Source organism: Nicotiana sylvestris, chromosome 12, assembly GCF_000393655.2.
Source record: "Nicotiana sylvestris chromosome 12, ASM39365v2, whole genome shotgun sequence".
Taxonomy (NCBI): Eukaryota; Viridiplantae; Streptophyta; class Magnoliopsida; order Solanales; family Solanaceae; genus Nicotiana; species Nicotiana sylvestris.
In genome coordinates, this window is record NC_091068.1 from 105084823 (window position 1) to 105104956 (window position 20134).

The 20134-nt window shown below is 38.6% G+C and overlaps 1 protein-coding gene across 1 annotated transcript; it reads right to left on the reverse strand.

Annotated features, from left to right (window-relative positions):
• Window positions 1–19115: 19115 nt before the first annotated feature.
• On the reverse strand, window positions 19116–19556 carry LOC104239559 (protein MARD1-like). The gene has a single exon (XM_009794216.2). The coding sequence runs from the start codon at window positions 19554–19556 to the stop codon at window positions 19116–19118; it is 441 nt and encodes a 146-aa protein (XP_009792518.2).
• Window positions 19557–20134: the final 578 nt, after the last annotated feature.

Here is a 20134-nt window from a genome sequence, read left to right on the forward strand (position 1 = left end):
TAAAAATGAAATATCGGAAATAAATAGAAGAAACTCCGGTTTCCATGATATATATATATATATAGTGGACGGCGTGCCACACGATCCCATAATATCATATATAAGTGGACGGCGTGCCACACGATCCCATAATATCATATATAAGTGGACGGCGTGCCACACGATCCCATAATATCATATATAAGTGGACGGCGTGCCACACGATCCCATAATATCATATATAAGTGGACGGCGTGCCACACGATCCCATAATATCATATATAAGTGGACGGCGTGCCACACGATCCCATAATATCATATATAAGTGGACGGCGTGCCACACGATCCCATAATATCATATATAAGTGGACGGCGTGCCACACGATCCCATATTATAGTTCATAATATCTGACTTCATATAGTAGACCCCTTCAGGGGAGAATAACAACTCAATACCTTTAACCCGGCAAGGGTACAGCTAACAGCCCAAAATATCCCGACAAGGGAGAATATATATATCAGTCTACACATCCCGGCAAGGGAGTATTCACAACACATTCTCCTTTTAAATCATTCTTCCTCAACCGTTCACATTATATGAAACTTATCAAATAAACAAGGAGCTTGTGTCACATTATTCGAATTAAAAGCAATCAAGACTCACGGTCATGCTAGACTCCGGTGCATAGATAACCGTCACCATGCCTATACACCGTACTCCACATTAGCAAGTAGCAAATATCATCCTAATCCTATTCCCTCAAGCCAAAGTTAGAACAAACACTTACCTCGAATGCTCCAAACTCAACTCACGCTTCTAGTATAGCTTTACCTCTTGATTCCACCACCAATCCGCTCGAATCTAGTCATAAGTTACTTAATCACATTAATAATTACTAAATGAATCATCCCCAATGCATGAAAATAGATTTTTCAAGGTTTTTCCCAAAAAGGTCAAAAATACCCCCGGACCCACGTGGTCGAAACTCGAGGTTCGGACCAAAACCCGGTTACCCATTCCCCCATGAATCCAAATATATGATTTGTTTTTAAATCGGACCCCAAATTGAGGTCCAACTTCTCAATTTGTAGAAAACCTAGGTTCTACCCAAAACACCCAATTTTCCCCATGAAAATCTTTGATTTGAAGTTGAAATTATATTAAAAGATGTTAAGGGATAAAGAAATTAAGTTAGAAATCACTTACCAATCGTTTTGGAGAAGAAAAGTTGTTTGGAAAATCGCCTCTTAGGTTTTGGGTTTTTTTGAAAATTGAAAAATGACTGAGATTTCCGAACTTGTATACCTTTCTGAGGACCTGGCGCGGACCGCACAAAAATGTGTTGCGGCCGCGCCGAGTGGGAGAAAAGTGGGGCTTCTCTGAACCCTTCCAGCGCGGACCGCACTGTTTTGGTGCGCGGCCGCGCTGGCTAACCTGAAACCCTAGTCCTCAAACTCAGCCACGAGGACCACACAAAAATGCATCGCGGCCGCGCGGCTCCAGCGCGGACCGCGCGGAAATGATCGCGGCTGTGCTGGTGTCTGCAACACCTGAACCTGCATTTTCTTAAGTCTAAGACCTCCCGGGCCCCATTCAAAACTCACCCGAGCCCTCGGGGCTCCAAACCAAACATGCATACAACCTTAAAAAATATCTTACGGACTTACTCGTGCGATCAAATCGCCAAAATAACATCATATACATAGGATCAAGCCTCAAACACATGATTTTCTTTTCTTCAACTTTCATAACTCAAATTCTCCATTTTTAGTCCGAAACACGTCATATGACGTCCGTTTTTAGCCAAACTTTACAGATAGTGCTTAACACATATTTAAGACTTGTACCGGGCGTCGGAACCAAAATACGAGCCCGATACCTATATTTTCTAACTCCTTTTCATTTCAAATTTTCATATCAAATTTCAGAAAAACAATTTCTTTCAAAAATTCATTTCTCGGGCTTGGGACCTCAGAATTTGATTCCGGGCACACGCCCAAGTCCCATATTTTTCTACGGACCCTCCGGGACCGTCGAATCACAGGTCCGGGTCCGTTTACCCAAAATGTTGACCGAAGTCAACATTATGCATATTAATACCAAAATTCATCAAATGTTTCACATAATTCACATATTCTAACATAAAAACTTTCCGGCTACGCGCCCGAACTGCGCACGCCAATCGAGGCAACTAAAAGCGAGGTTTTTAAGGCCTCGGGAGCACGGAACAAGGAAGAATTACGGTGATGACCCCTTGGGTCGTCACATTATATATGCATAAATACCTTCAAAATAGCATATATAGGCATATATAGGCATGCACAAGGTTTTTATATTTTTTCCCATAATCTTAAGGATTTAAACTAATTTATTTCCTTCTCTTTATTTTTGTGGTAATTTAGTCATTTGATTTCTATATTTAAGCAAAAATATGGTAAAAATATTTTTTATGCATTTTTATAATTGCATTTGGTATTTTTTAAACTAAATTGCATATAATTGCAATGTTAGCTCATTTAATGTATAATTACATTTATTTGCATAAAATTGATCTCCTATATTTTTAAAATGTTAATAATCTATTTTAAATCATTTTAGCACACAAAAATTATTTTTCATAAATTATTTATTATTTATTATAAATGATATATGGAAAATTGGCTATTTAAAATACAGCTAGATTTAAATTTCAATTGTAGCCTAAATTAAACCCAACCCTAGCCCAATTTCCAACCAAACTACCCAACCCAGACCCTAAACCCGCCTACCCGACCCAAGACCTGCCAAATCCTGGTCGTTGATCTAAAAGATCAACGGCACTTATCTGTTCCTTCCTTTTTTATCCCAAATGACCCCTAACCCTAGCTCATAACTCAGAGACAGCCGCCTCTGTATTCTCTCATCTCCTCTTATCTCTCAACCCCCAACCTAACCCTAGCTCTTTCAACCGTCGACTTCCTTCTCCGATCTTCTCCGGTAATCTCCCTTCAACTCCTAAGACTCCAATGGCTCCTCTATTGCCATGTTCACCTTCTCTGAGGCCTTCAAGGGCCCTAGGCCACGCCGACTTGTATCTAGGGTTTTCTATTTGGTTGTTCTTGGCTACTCTGGTGTGATTTCGAGCAAAATCTCACTGTATTTGTCACGATCTTTGAGTTTCTAAACAAGTTATTTCATCTCTACTTGGGTTTCTCGTGAAACCCTAATTTTTGCTTGCATCTCCTAGATCTGTACAATTTTTAAATGATTTGAGTCTGTTTCCTTGATGTTTTACACTATCCTTGTAACTCTTTACAAGAATCATCGATTTCAAAGGGTTTTCACCTTCTTCTCAAATTAGGGTTTTTGGAACTTCTTCTAAAACTTTGTTTAAACCGATTTTTTATGTTTAAACTTCTATCTCTTGCATATTTCGACTGATTCTATGATTTTCCTACCTCTTCAACTTGCCTATGTTGAAAACCCGAATTTTTTAGTTCTAATCTTGGGTTTTTGAGTTTTGTTTTGATAACTTGTCCAGTTAATCTATATGTTTCTATGATTCTATGATTTTACCCTATGATTGCTTGTTAAGGTTCCTAATTATGGCTATCCCTGCCTATTGTGTGATTTTATCCTATTTGTTCACCAATGTTTCTGATTCTTCACTTCTCCTACCTGTATCATGCCTATTCTACTAATTCAGACTATGCTCTACATGAATCCCCAATTTATATACAATTTTTGTCCTACTTAACCTCTTAGAATTCTGGTTTTTGCTTACTATGTGCTTGTTCTTATAAAGTTGTGCTAAATCAGTGCTATTTTCTATTTTTGAATCCTTGAATCTTTGTAATTGATCTTTCACTGATTTCGCATGATATCTCTACTGATTTTTAACCTTGTAGAATGTTTTCTGACCTTATTCTGCGGTCAATAATATGCTGAACCTAGCCTCTATTACATGTTGTGTACTTGTACTATGCAGAAAATATTTCCTTATTTATTATGCTCAGCCTTATATGATTTCCTTCCTTATTTGCCACATGTTTATTACCATTTGGAGTTGACTACACAATTAAATGGGGTACTTACCTTGATTTTGTTCTAATTGATTCTGAGTTCCATAATTACTGATGAACTTTGATTTTTACTTTATTTGCTACCTGCTTTCAAACTATATATACTCACTCTCTTATTAGCACAAGGGCATGAACACTCTTGGTTCAAAAACTCTCTCTCACACACTTAAAACTTTTTGCTCTCTTTTTATGCTACTTGCTACTACTCTAAGTTAGTCGACTGCAAGCCAAGGCTAACCATTGTGTTCTCCTGCTCTCTTCACTTTACTTACTGTCTTCTTTACTGGTATGTTCTAGTTTCAATTCAAAGTTCCAACAACAATATGATTCTTTTGTTCCTTCAGTTCATCCTGTTTTTAGTTTGCTTCTATTTATGGTTTTGTTGTGAAACTTGTAGTTGATATGTTTACATTATTAGCATGTTATGTACTTCCCTTCTTTAGGATCAGTGTATTACCCCTCTGTGTTGTTTCTGAGCATGTCTATCAATTATCTCTACCTGTTATGTTCTTATCATCATATGTTCCATGTATCCCCAAATCCCTACCACCCTTGTATGTAAGTTTGTTCTTTATGTCTGGTTTTGTGACTCATGGCTGTGTATGAACCTGTCTTAAAGGTGTTGTGTTTGGACTTTTGTCCACTACTCCAATCTCTTTTCAAACTGTCTCTGTTTTTTTACTAAATTATTTTCAAACAAACTTCCTTTTAATACAGTTTTCCATTAAAACCTTTCCACTTGTGTCTAGTACTTTCACTCTACTCCTAAGTCAATAAGTTCTGCCCCCTTCAATATGTGTACTGCCTTGGGATCCTCTTGAGAACCCTCTGAACTCTGGCATACTGAGGTTGGCCCTTCCATACTGCACTTATTCAATTTTGGTTACCAAGTCTAGGTGTAAGCACTGCCCGGGATCCTTGAGATCCTTAAGGAACTTTGATGCACCTAGACTATGACATTGTCTATGGAATTGAGGCATTTGAGGCTATTGGAGGCTTTGAAAATCTGGGCCTAATTGAAGGCTCCCTATAGAATAGCTTCTTATTTTCTTATTTACTTATGTAATTCATTCATATGGTCTGTAATAACTTGTAAACAAATATTGGGGTAATTAGTGAAAGGGATTGGTAGCTACATGTTTATGGGGTAATACGGGTAGAAATCATGCTTATAGCACTTTACATTTTAATTTGATCGCCTTACCAAGTAGAAATCATGCTTATATGACTTTACATCTTGTCATGTTTATCCCACCATGTTAGAAATTATGCCTATAGGTTTCAAATAATTCCGTAATAGAAATCATGTCTGCAAGTCTTAAAATTAGCCTCACAAGTAGGTGTCATGCCTATAGGATATAATTTAACCCAGATTCTGTTATGACAAGTGTTTATGTATGTTTCCATGTGTTATCATGCCTGCCAGTCCTTAAAATTAGTATTAAAGTTAGATATCATGCCTATAGGGAACCATACATCAAATTCTGCCTGTCAATCTAGATTAGTCTAAATAAATCAATTTAGTCCATGATTTAGTTCACTTCTAAACTAGTTTAACTAAGCGGTTTATACTTTCTGAAACGAGCTCTTTCAAAACTGCCTCGATTTATCATTAGATAGCATGCATGTGGGGATTAAGAGGTCCGTTTTAAAACTGCCTTGTTTCACCATAATACGTAGTTATCAGTGTTCCGCATAGGCAAGTTTGTAGGGCATTTTTTCAAAACCTGCAATTCTGAAACTGTTTTCTATAACTTAATGTTTTTTCGGATCCTAACAGGCTTTAAAAACCAATTGGCAACTGCTAGGGTCATTACTCCTGAGTTTATAAAAATAAATTGCTTGTCTTCTGCATATTCACCTAGACATCCTACCTTAGGATACTATTTAATAAAAGCCCTTAATTGTACTTGAGTCGTGCTGTTTATGTACCTTGTTTGAGGAGGAAACTTTGAGCCTCTAATTGCTCCCTTTTATCTTATGTGCTAAAAGTCCTAATTGTTTTGCCTGTCGCCTTAGAATTTTCACCTTTAAAACCTTAGGGGTCTGTCTAGAACCATCTATAGGTAGAGGTCCTAAATCCCTCCAAGACCATTAAAAAGGAACGGGTAATAGCACGCAATAGAGATCGCTGACCAAACACTCGCTTTGCATGACCACTAAGGGGATGGGAAGGGTAGATATGGGATATGATGACTACACGCTAATGTCACGTGTAGTCCCTCATCGAGGAGTATTTACTGGACATTGTGTGGGGTGATCCTATAGGCTAACCAACCTAGGACTCCTCCTTTACCAAAATTCTTTTTTCTATTTAAACCTTTATTTTACAATTTGTTCAAAAAATCTTTATCTTATTACTTGAGTTACCCAACGTGCTTTACTTGCAACCTATTTGATTCACCTGTTTATTTATATGGACTAATTCGTGAATATAAGTTCGGTTGGGACCCACAGTTGTGGATCAAGAGGGGTGCCTAACACCTTCCCCTCGAGGTTATTTCGAGCCCTTACCCTAAATCTCTGGTAATGCAAACCAATCTAAGAGTTAATCACTCTAGGTGCCCTAACGCACCATAACTCGTTAGGTGGCAACTCTTCAAATACCCAATTCCCAAAAGGAAATGAGTTATCACACCCCATGGAATGTTGAAACCTGGACCTCTCTCCGCGGAGGGAGAAAAAAGGGGCGCGACAAGGAACACATAGGCAACCCTGGAGTTGTAGAACACCATCTTCCCCAATAGTAACCTCCTTGGCACCATCCTTAGTACCATCTCACTAAGAACCAACAAGTATGGATCATCAAACAAACGAGCCTTGATATACTCGGATAATGAAGACTGAGCGACGACGCATGCAAGAACTCGGGCAGGCTCCGAAATATCCAAGCTCACAAGTATGTTAGCTAAGGACTGAATGTCCAAAGCTAATGGCCTCTCCTCTATTTAAATGAACGCCAAACTACCCATACTCTCTCCCTGTCTGCTCAAGGCATCCGCAACTATATCTACCTTGTCCGGATGATAAAGAATAGTAATATCATTGTCTTTTAGTAACTCAAGCCACCTATGCTGTCTAAAATTGAGATCCCTCTGCTTGATCAAATGTCGAAAGCTGCGATGGTTGGTGTAAACCTCACAGGACACCCCATAAAGATCTAATGAGCATGAATAATTGCGACCAACTCCAAGTCATGTACAGGGTAATTATTCTCATGCAGCTTCAACCGACGTGAAGCATATGTAATAACTCGCCCCTCCTGTATCAATACACAACCCAAACCGACACGTGAAGCACCACAATACACAGTATACATCCCTGAACCGAAATGCAACACTAACACTAGTGCAAAAGTCAAGGCGGTCTTGAGCTTCTGAAAGCTCGCCTCATAATTATCGGACCATCGAAAGCGCTACACAAACCAGCGATAATAACCTGCTAACCCCAAGAAGCTCCTGATCTCACTCGTTGTGGTAGGACGAGGCCAACTCTGAACTGCCTCGATCTTCTTGGGATCTACCTTAATACCCTCGCTTGATATAACATGGCCCAAGAATGCTACATAATCTAGCCAAAACTCAATCTTGGAGAACTTATCATATAGCTTCTGTTCCTGCAAGGGCTGAAGCACCACTCTCAAATTCTGCTCGTGCATCAAAATGTCATCAATGAAGACAATGACAAACGAATCAATATATGGCCTGAACACCAGGTTCATCAAATCCATAAACGCTGCAGGGATGTTAGTCAAACCGAAAGACATTACTAGAACTCATAATGATTATATCTAGTCCGAAAAGAAGTCTTCGGAACATCCAATTCCCGAATCTTCAACTGGTGGTACCCTGATCTCAAGTCGACCTTAGAGAACACCCTAGCACCCTGCAACTGGTCATACAAATCATTAATACGTAGTAACGCGTACTTGTTCTTAATGGTAACTTTGTTCAATTGGAGGTAATCAATACACATCTGCATAGTCCTATCTTTCTTCTTCACAAATAACACTAGTGCACCCCAAGGCGATACACTCGGTCTGACGAACCCCTTTCCTAGCAACTCCTCAAGTTGTTCCTTTAACTCCTTTAACTTTTTCGGAGCCATGCGGTACGGTGAGATAGAGATAAGCTGGGGACCTGGAGCCAAATCAATATAAAAATCGATATCACGATCTAGTGGCATGCCTAGAAGATCATAAGGGAACACATCGGAGAACTCCCGGATTGTGAGCACTGAATCGATCGTCAGAGTCTCTGTAGTAGTATCCCGAACATAAGCTAGATAATCCAAACAACCCTTCTCGACCATGTGTCGAGCCTTCAGAAAAGAGATAACCTGGCTAGATTCATTGATAGACGGCCTCTTCCACTCCAATCTAGGCAACTCTAGCATCGCCAAGGTAACAGTCTTGGCATGGCAATCAAGAATGGCGTAATACAGAGATAACCAGTTCATGCACAGGATGACCTCAAAGTCGGTCATATCAAGCAACAGAAGATCCGCTCTAGTCTCATAACCATAGAATATAAAAACACAAGACCAGTAGATCTGATCCACAATAATAGAATCGTCCACAGGAGTACCCAAGAACTCACAAGGAACAACCAAGAAATGAGCAAACTGTAATGACACATATGAATACGTAGACCTTGGATCAAATAGTACCGAAGCATCCCTACCATAGACAGAAATAATACTTGTGATCATGGCATTTGAGGCCACTACATCTGGCCTGACTAGGAAAGCATAGAACTTGGTTGGAGCGTCGACTGGCTGGCCTCCACCTGTCTGACCTCTACCTCTAGGACGGACCCTACCCACCTACCATCCGCCTCTGGGTGGCCGGACAGCTGGTGCTGTAATCATGGGTTGATTACCCTGATGAACTGCCTTGCCCCAAAACTTGGGGCAAAACCTCCACACATGACTGAGATCCCCGCAATCGAAACAACCTCTCGGTACGGTGGAGTGCTGACCTGAAGTCTGACCCTGATGACCTGAATACCCACTGGAGGAACTCTGAATAGCTGGTGGGCGGTAGGAACTCTCTTACATGGTGCTGAAATAGGATCGCACTGGAGCACCACGAGGAGGCGGTGGTGCTGGATATGTGGGTCTGCTAGACTGACCCCTCACAAACTGACATCTGCCCCCAACCGGGCCACCTTTGAACTCTCCAGAATATCTTGGCTCCGCTGACGAACACCCTCGATCCTCCGAGCTATCTCTATAACTAGCTCGTACGAAGTCCCCATCTCAACCTATCGGGCCATAGTGGCTGAATGTAGTGTGCAAACTAACAACAAAACTCCCCGCGCTCTCTGTGTAACCCCTCACAAACTGACATCTGCCCCCAACTGGGCCACCTTTGAACTCTCCAGAATATCTTGGCTCCGCTGACGAACACCCTCAATCCTCCGAGCTATCTCTACAACTAGCTCATACGAAGTCCCCATCTCAACCTATCGGGCCATAGTGGCTGAATGTAGTGTGCAAACTAACAACAAAACTCCCCGCGCTCTCTGTGTTGGTAGGAAGTATCATAAGTGCATGGCGAGACAACTCAGAAAATCTCGTCTCATAGTCGACCACCGATATCTAAACCTGTTGGAGCTGCTCGAATTGCAACTGCAACTCTTCCCTCTAAGAGGGTGGAATATACCTATCCAGAAAGATACGGGTGAACCAGTCCCAAGTCATAGGAGGAGAATCTGCTGGTCTGCCAATGAGATATGACTGCCACCACCTAAGGTCCTTGCCCTCCAGCTGGAAAGTAGTAAAATCCATCTCGTGGGACTCCAATATCCTCATGTTGTGTAGTCTGTCCCTACTCCAATCAATAAAGCCCTGGGGATCCTCATGTCGCTCACATCCAAATATAGGAGGATGAAGCTTGGTCCATATGTCCAATAGCTTCTGTGGTCACCGATCGCAGCTAGTCTAGGCTCAAGTATAGCTACTGCAACTGGCTGAGCTCCGCCCACGGGTAGTGCGCCTGGGGTCTGATATAGGCAGCTGCATATCCTGGGGCCTGAGCGGTAGGGGTCTGTGCTCCCCTTCCTGCTTGAGATGTGGCTGGGTCCGCTTGAAATAAACCAGCCTGAGTCATAGAATCCATAAACCTCCTGGAAACCTGGCGCGGATATGAAATCCGCTAGGGCTGGCTCTGCTGCAGGCACCTCGTCCTGCTCCTCAATAATATGATCCACTACTGGATCCGCTGGTGACATAGCTGGAGTAACTCTGGGACGTCCTCATCCTCTACCACGGGTTGGAGCCTTCCCCCTGCCTCTGCCTCAGCCTCTGGCAACAGGGGGAGCAGCTCCTCCATGGTCTAGAACATCTGCTACGCGCGTTCTCATCATCTGTGAGAGAATAAGAGAAAGATACTTAGTACTACATCAACTACACGATAAGAGATGAAGAAAGAGTAGCTTCCTAATACCTTGTAGCCTCTCAAAAATAAGTACAGACATCTCTGCACCGATCCGCAAGACTCTATTAGGCCTGCTCATAACTTATGAGATCTACGTGAACCTAGGGCTCTGATACCATATTGTCACGACCCAATTCTCTAATAGGCCATGATGGCGCCCAGCGCCGTCGATAGGCAAGCCAACAGTGAACTAACCACATGTTTTCTCTTTCTAATAAATTTCTAATTAATTAAATTTTTCTTATAAGATATTTAAGAAACAATAGGTTTAAATAAGTAAAACGAAAGCAGCTGAGTGCAATCATAACCATAGTAATAATCTAAAACCCCAAGTCTGCTAGTGTGTGCCAAAACCTGATGTTACAAGTGTATGAGCACTAATAGATTATACAAAACTCTAGCTACTGTCCGAAATGAAAATAGACGGAAATGAATGCAAATGAGATACTCTAGGTGCTGCGGAACGGCTCAGGAAGCACCTCATCACTAGGCCTCCGGGTAACGGGGATGCGCATGGATATGATCGCCAGATGCACCTGCCTCGGGTCCTGCACGGTCATTGCAAAAGTGTGGCGTGAGTACATAAACAACATTTACCCAGTAAGTATCAAGTCTAACTTCGAAGAAGTAGTGATGAAGGGTCAACATCAACACTTATATGTGCCAACAATAAAAATAAAGAAGCTCCAAATAAGCATGGGTCATGTATACAACTACAACAATTCAATAACAACCAGGAAATAGATAATTCCTCTACACATGCTAAATCTCAATAGCTTTCTGTCTGATTTTATTTTAACCTCTCAAACCAGGAAATGATATTAAATAAATAATTAAAATCCAAGTATTATCATGCACGATTATGTCGAGGATATACGGCCCGATCCAGAATAATGTGTACACTGCCAAGGGTCGTGCGGCACGAACCATAGATGCATCTATCTACTTTCGAGGCGTTTGGCCCGCTGCACTAGAAGAGAGGTTACTTTATAAGCATTTGACTTAACCGTTATTACAAGGCTAATACACAATGTAATACAACTTGCATTAACGGTCAAGTAATCCGCTTAAAATTCAAGCAAGTGAAATTAGGTCTTTTACAATTCCTCTAATAAGTTCTAATATAAATTAGGCACTTTAATTAACAAGTGTGGTGCTAACATTACAAGTAATTCATGATTTGGATCTTAAACTACCCGGACATAAGCATAAATAGTAGCTGTACGGGTTGTCATCACCTCGTATGTACGTAGCCCTCACAATTAGAAGCAAATATTAATTTAAATCACCTCTGGGGTAAATTCCCTCTTACAAGGTTAGATAAAATACTTACCTCGTCTCAAAGGTTACTTTCCGGCCTCAAATTCACTCTAAAGCCTCAACTCGATGCCGAACAATCCGAAACTAGTTAAATATTGTATAAATTAATCAATACATGTTCAAAAGTTCATATTCTAACTATTAGAATGATAACAACCCCAATTGAAAGATTCCTAAAATTTATCCTCGAGCCCACTTGCCCGAATTTCGAAAATTTTCGAAGATAAATATTACCCATAACCTCACGAACGCAAATATATAATTTTCACCCCATTCCATAATTATTTTTGTAGTTAAATCTCATTTTTATCAAAACCTAAGTTTTTCAGCTAAACCCATAATTTTCACAATTTTACATGTTAAAATCTACCCATAATCAATATACTAAACTTACATTGGGTAGGAATTACTTACCGGCAATAGCTAGGTTGAAATTCCCTCTTTAAATCTTGAAAATTGCCCAAGAGTGTAATAAATGAACTCAAAATATCCTAAGTCGTGTTTTTAAAAAATGTTCTGCGCAGCTGCCCCTTCTTCGCGAACGCGGAAAGGGCCTCACGTTCGCGAAGGCAAATGGTCCAGGCACAGAAAATTTAGCCATCGCGAATGCGACCAAAGCTTCCCGAATGCGAGGGCTTACCCGCCCTGCCCTACGCAAATGCGACGACCAACAATGCCACCTCCGACCAGCTCGCCTTACCCTTCGTGAATGCGGTCCCCATCACGCAAACGCGAAGCACAAAAATTCTCCCAACCCAATTCCTTCGTCGCGAGGGTCCTTCCGCGTTCGCGAAGAAGGAAACCAGAATTGAAAATTTTGGTTTTTCCAACTTCGCTCTGGGTGGTCCGAAACACACCCGAGCCACTCGGGACCCCGTCCAAATGCATCAACAAGTCTAAAAATATAATACGGATCAGTTCAAACTCTCAAAACGCGTAAAATAACAACGAAACTAAGAATCGCACATCAAAACTAAATTGACTCAAATTATGAACTTCAAGTTTCCAATTAGCTTCGAACGCGCCGAATCATACTTAGACTACTTGGAATGACACCAATATTTTTTTGTGTGCAAGTATTAAATCAATATACGGAAATATTTCCAGGCACGAAATCCCAAACGAACCTCGATAACACCAAATCCTACTTCAAACCAAATTTAAAGAACTCTGAAACCTCCAATGTGCCAAATTTCACTATTTAGCGCCGAAACGCTTCCGGACATCCAAAACCCGATTCGAATTAACCATCCCGCCAAGTCATAAAGCAGTTAAAACACATATGGGGAGTCCTATTTAGGGGAACAAGAATGTAGAAAGTAAAACGCCAGGTCAGATCGTTACAGCCGTTATTATAAAATTGCCTTTATTTTTAATTTGTGTACAAAAGTTAAACTTTTTATTTAATGTTATTATTAGCTTTTGTAATTGCTAATATTAGTTCAAAATAGTCTCTAAACTGTGAGACGGAGTGAGAGAGTGTGAAGAACCTTCATTAAGTACTGATTTTGGGGTGATTCGCACAAATAGGTTTATTTGCTGCCACCTTTTAAATTTTGATCTCATTAAAAAAAAGTAATGAATAAATAGCATTCGACCAGATATTTCAAGTACGCTCATCAAAATTTTCTGGGCGAGCTCCTGGCGATCGCGAAGATTTTCATATTTGATTGTGGGCAAGTTTTTTTCTTCTCAACAGGTTTTGATGATCGTCACAAAATTTTGACGGTTGCCATAATTTTTGTGCAATTGACCATAAAATTCTGACCGTTGCTATAATTTTACAGGTTATGGTGACCATCACCAAATTTTGTGTCATAACTCTTGGGCAATTGGCCATAAAATTCTTACGACAATCATAGTTTTTATGCAATTGGTAACAAAAAAATCTGACGGTCGATGTAATTGCTATGCAAGAATCATGGCAAAAGTCGTCATAATTAGGCACATAAATTGTTGCCTTAATTGTTGTGCAAAAAACTTCACCATCTTGTTTCACTCAAAAATTCTCCAAATAAACATCAAATGACTCTAAATTTGATATACAACCTTGTAATGCTAATTTCAATACTTCCCAATGGCTAGATTCAACTTAAGCCTTCAAAAATCAATAGACCTATTTTGTTTTCAAGCTCAAACAAAACCCAATAATGGTATTTTTCAAAATTTTCTCCTACCAAACCAATCCAAATTTTTAAAGATAGACAATATAAGCTCAATGGAACCTTACCTACTTAATTTTAACCTTTCATTATGTTTAAGTTTAGCCGTATGCTCATTATTTGTTGAAGGAAGAAGAACGAAGTAGAAGATGCAGAAGAAAGAGAAGTTCGACGGAAAGCTAATGTTTTTTTAGTGGGATCATAATATAAACAATGGTCTTAAAGAGATCCACCGTGTATAATTTCGTGAGAAATTGCTATATAGCCACTTTTTAGGTTAGCTATTAGAGTTTAGCCGTATTTAAAATTGTCATGGCAAAGTAGCCACTCAATAATGCAGAAATACAAGTCTAGACAAAAATACCCTTATCTAAAATACGGAAGAACTCTAGAAGTGACTACCAGACTTTGAATATTTTTAATTTAAAATCCAGGAATTATTCTTGGAGTTTGAATGACTTGAAGTAGTAGCTCTCAATTGTTGAATTATAACGTAAATTCAAAAACTATGAATCATTCCCGAATTAACCTGAATTTTACACTAGTAAAATTTCAAACACCAGTAATATGTCCTGAATTTGTATTTAAAGGTAAAAATTGCTAAAATATAATGTGAATTCAAAGGCCATAAATTGATGCTGATTTTTCTGAATTTTGTACTAGTAATTGTTGAAAATTAGTAATGTCACGCCCCAAACCTGAAAAGGCGTAGTAGGCACCCGGTGCCATACTTGACCCAAGCGTACTACTCTGTAACTCTAAACTCTGGAGGGTTAACCCTCAACTTAGGCCGATGAGGCCATATTCTAAATCATCTGAAAATAATGTCTACAACCAGCAATACCAAACTAAACATCTACATAGGGCTGGTAAAGCCACAATACTGATATAAAAAATGTACAAGACTCATCTACAAGCCTCTAGGGATAACTGAATTGTATCATGATCGGGATAGGGCCTCGACCTATACATCAAACCTGTATATATAAAATGGACTCCAAGGTATAGACCTGGTAACTCCGAGGAAATGGAGCTTACCAACCAAGCTAATGTTTGACTTTGTCTACTAGGAAGGTCTATCCAGTTGTCTATCAGGACCTGCAGGTATGAAATGCAGCGTCCCCAGCAAAATGGACATCAGTACGAAATATGTACCGAGTATGTAAGGCAACAGAATAACTGAAAGTTGAAACTGAACTGATAATATAATAACTGAAAGTACTTGCGGGAGTCAAATATAATTTGAAAATATGTTTACCTGCTGATACTGACTCATCTCTCTCAATATAATAAGTAAAATAATTGTTCGGCCCTATAAGGCTCGGTATGTGTAACTGCTTTGCCGTAGTAGGCTCGCTCATAGGCGCTCAGCCATACTAGGCTCTGTATCTCGGCCATTTTGGGCTTGCTCATAGGTGCTCGACCACAGTAGGCTCATTATATAACTTACCATCTGATCAGAGGTTGCCCAATAGGGGCCTGCCCCTCGATTATAGCTCGATGGTGGTGAAAATATAATAATAGTGTGTGTGTGTGTATATATATATATATATATATAGACTCTCTACTCTCTTGGCTGAATGAAGATAAAACTAAACTGAATATGAAGTCCCGATAAGGGAGAATGTTGTAACTTATGAGACTAGGAAAATATACATAAATTCAGGAATATGAACTTCTCTTTATGTCTCGTTATCAAACACATGTAGTTACTTGATCATGCTAAAATGAAGAAAAAATTTAGCCTTAACATACCTTAACTCCGTCGAGTCCTTAATACCGTCCAAGAAATCCTTCAAAAAACTCAACTCAATCTACCACAGCATAAGGAGATTCAAAATCAGTGCATAGTGAGTAAAGGCTAAGTCCGCAACTTAAACTACTCGCTCGTTTACGTAAAGGCAGTATCTCTCCTGTAACAAAGCCCTCCTCCACTACCATATACCAACAACAACAAGAATACAGCACTAACAACATGTATACATCATTTTCCAACCTTATCTTCATCACAATATACCACAAAATAACCTACACACCTTAATCACTTCATATATAAAACGATAACTAAAGTAGTGCCAAACAACCTAAAAAATATAACGACGAACGACCAGCTCACCATTCCATTATTATGTGGTGTTTCTCCACACCTTTTCTTCTCCAAAACTTCATAAAACATCAACACAAGAGGCCAACATGAGTGGACTACAAAACAGTCCACTAAAAGTGAAATAAATCGAACTCACAGCTTCCGATCACCGACTCGTAAATTCTAACTATTAGAAAATAAATTCATCAACCTTCTCTGACATTTAAAAGCTTAAATACAAAAAGTAGGCATTTTCTTAACTATGAAGTACCTTCCAACACTCAAACTACAAAGAAAAAGAGAGGCGATATAGCGATACTTATATCGTAAGGATCGTTCTAGTGTTATCGCTTATTAATTTCATACCCGGGGATGTTAATCTTCTTTGGAACCCTTGTAGAGAGCTTAAGGTAAGATTTTGGGGGTTCTCTAGTCGTGTTCTATGAAAAATGAGGAAAAAGTATATATATATATATATATATATATATATATATATAAAAACTTTTGAAAAGTCAAAGAGGTGCTAGCTTGGCACTCTAGCATTGGCTCTACTTCCGATGCTTATATCTTTTTATCGGAATGTCTTATGAATGAACGGTTAAGAGTGTTAGAAACTACATCCCAATACCTTCAATTTGCTATATAATATATCCCAAAAAGATCTCATATAACATACGAAATGTATTGCTCAAAAAGCTTTAGTGACACACCTACTTGTCACCTATGCAGTCTGTATAATCTCGCGAAATTGCAAATATCTCTCTACTCTTATTTCGTATCGACAAACGGTTTAATGCGTTAGAAACTAGACTCATAGATATTCAATTTAGTAGGTACATAATCCCCTAATTCCAAGTACATTGGGAGAAAAGCTCAGCTACATTTGACCTAAGTTTCAACACATTTATGAATGTAACTTGTGATGACCTTTTCCGACTTTTGTTCCACAACTCGCTTGATTTCAAAACATAACACACGTCAATCATACGATTAAATAACTCATAACATAATCTCCTTATAATTTTAAGCACCCTATTCTCACCCTAAAAGTACATGTTATAACATTCCCAACTTGTCGACTTTCGACGAAACTTATTTTCTTCAATTCATTTAGCTTTTAAGCCTTCCAACCCTCTTGGTACTTGGTATTCATGATCTTAAATATTTGTAACCTCCATGGTAAAATGATTAACTTACTTTATGTACTTTCAAAGATGATCTCATTTCTAAACTTACATCAATTGACTTAAGACGTTACATACGAAAACATGGGGTATAACAAGTAATTTATCCTGAATATTAAATTTTGCACTAGTAAAGGTTTAAAATTGCTGAAGTATAATATAAATTCAAAAGCCAGGAATTGTTCATGAATTTTGCACTTATAAAGATTCAAAAACCAAGAATCATTAGTGAATTTTTAGATTTTCACTAGTTAATATTTAAAATTGCTGAATTACAATATGAATTTAAAAATCAGGAATCATTCTTGGATTTTACATTCGTAAAGGTTCAAAAACTAGGAATCGTTCTTGAATTTTTCACTAGTACTAAAGGTTCAAAAATTAGGAATCATTCTTGGGTTTTAAAATTCAATAAATCTTTGAATTTCAACATAGTTTATTGGGGTTCCACTTGTCAAAGCTTCGAACTCATTGCTAGACTTGTGTTCCGTGTTTTACTTGGGGGCAAAAATATCAATTTAACCTACTTTGCCATGATAACTTAAAATATGGTTATACTCTAATAGTCGGCCCAAAAAAGTAGCCAACCCGGCTAACTAATACTAGAATTTCTTGCTAATTTTGTGGTGCTAAGTTAGCCCAAAGCCTTAAAAATATTTTTACCATAGTGTGATATTATTCGTTTTAGGTTAAGCATGCAGGATTTTCTTTAAAAGACCTTACACCACTAAGGGATCGTTTGGTACATGAGATAAGAATAATAATCACCGGATAAAGTTGGGGACTAATTTTATCTCATATTTGGTTGGGGTATTAGCTAATTCTGGGATCACTTTTATACTAAAAGTGTGGGATCAGCTATCACATATAAAAGGTGGAATAACTAATCCCGTGAGATATTCCATCACACAAAATATCCTGGGAATCCCACCATTGTATCAGTCTACTCCTAAGATCTAATATGAACATGTGCAGATGTACTTTAGCAAAAATGGAAAATAAAAGAGTACTAGTAATAAACATCACACATTAATACAGTTGTAAAGATACAGTGCATATCCGGGGGCGGATCTAGCATATATCGGGCGGGTTCAATTGAACCCATACTTTTAACGCGGAGTAAAATTTTATATGTAAAAATTCGTTAAAATTGTAAAAATAGTATATATGAACCCATAACTAAAAATATGATGGGTTTAATGCTAAAATTTTTGAAAGTTGAACCCATAGGGTCTAAATCCTGGGTTCGCCTCTATGCATAAATAAGTACATTTAAGAAGTAATTGTTTCCAAGTACTGTAACAACTAGCAGGTTTGATCAATTCAATGATCTCCACAGATACTTGAGTTTTCCAGTATCTTTTGAACTAGATTGGATGACACTACTTTCTCATATTTTTGGATCTCAAGTATCTTACTAGGATCCAGTTTTAGAACATAAAAAATAGCTGGCCTAGTGACCTGGCTAAATTATTGTTCACAAGACAGTTTTATTGCTAAGTTCAACTCTACATTATCCAATTTAAAATTATCAGTTGTTAAATTATACAACCAAATCTTATCGATCAGATATAATAGAATTAATCGCCCAACAAATTGCGTATGCTGATTTCGCTTGCTTGGACAACCTTTCTTTTTTTACGGAAAAAAGATATATTATATTTGTTCATAAACAAATAGAGGTTTTAGGGGGTCTTGTTTTTGGGCTTATTTTACCTTAGGCTGCTCCTTTGGTAAAAATTGCACGGGCGCCCTATTTGATCGCCTCCATTTAACCTATACCCATTTTTTTAAAAATTTTTAACTTGTACCCACTTTTTAAATAATTTTAGCCCCCTTTCTCCTCCTTCGTTTTCTATTTCTTTTAATGTAGAAGCTAAGAGCTAACAATCCCGAGTCTTGATACTAAAATCAGTAGGGGAAGCAGGACTTTGAACTTTAAGCGTTGTTCCAAACAGAACCATTTCCTCACTCAAAAGAAGAGCAAGTTTAATACCTTCTGATTTCAACTTATCATCTACTAATAAAGTTGGCTGCTTTCTGTCCATATAAGTGAATGGATTTCCGTTGTTTCTATCATAGCCAAAAGGGTTGCCAAAAGTGAACATTTGTTTGCCGTCAAGAATGGATTTTGGGCTATCAATTCCAGCTTCAACTACATCAGATAAGCTTCTGGTGAAAAATCCATTGAAAATTCTTGGAGAAATGGGTGGGCTTGTATGATTTTTGGTGGGAGATATTGGAAATGAAGTAGTGTTGTCAGCCATAAGACCTTGTTGTTTGCTGCTCACTGCTCTTTTTGAATTGTTCCTCAGCATCGCCATTAACATTTAACAGCTCTTTCTCAGAAAAACAAGAAGTTTAAAAGAAGATGGATAAGCTACGAAAACAAAAAGTTCGCCAGTTACAAAGAAAAAAACTTCAGCTCTAGAGCTGAAGTTTCCCAGTTACAACACAAAAACTTCAGCTCTAGAGCTGAAGTTTCCCAGTTACAACACAAAAACTTCAGCTCTAGAGCTGAAGTTCGTCAGTTACAAAACAAAAACCTCAGCTCTAGAGCTGAACTTCAGGCCCGGCTACTAGAATGCTGAAGTTTTGCGTGATTGTCTTTGCTACTTCAGCCCCGTGTCCTGAAGTTATGCGAAAAAACGGATATGCTTGCAATTTTTTTTGTAAAGCGGGCACAAGTTAAAATGTGACACAAAAAACGAGTATAGATACAAATACCCCGCTTCTTTGTGAGTGTCACGGAAGTAGCAGAAGAGATCTATTGAAAGAGACTTTAATTCTCTAATTGACTTGGAATGTTATATATATTAATCCACCTTTAATAAACCATTTTTTATTTTATTTTTATGAAATGAAACCCAATATCAAATCTAGATTTTATCTCAATTTTGGT

Bases quoted from the DNA above. Each gene is read 5' to 3' on its own strand.
- LOC104239559 (XM_009794216.2), bottom strand. From the start codon at position 19,556: ATGGCGATGCTGAGGAACAATTCAAAAAGAGCAGTGAGCAGCAAACAA.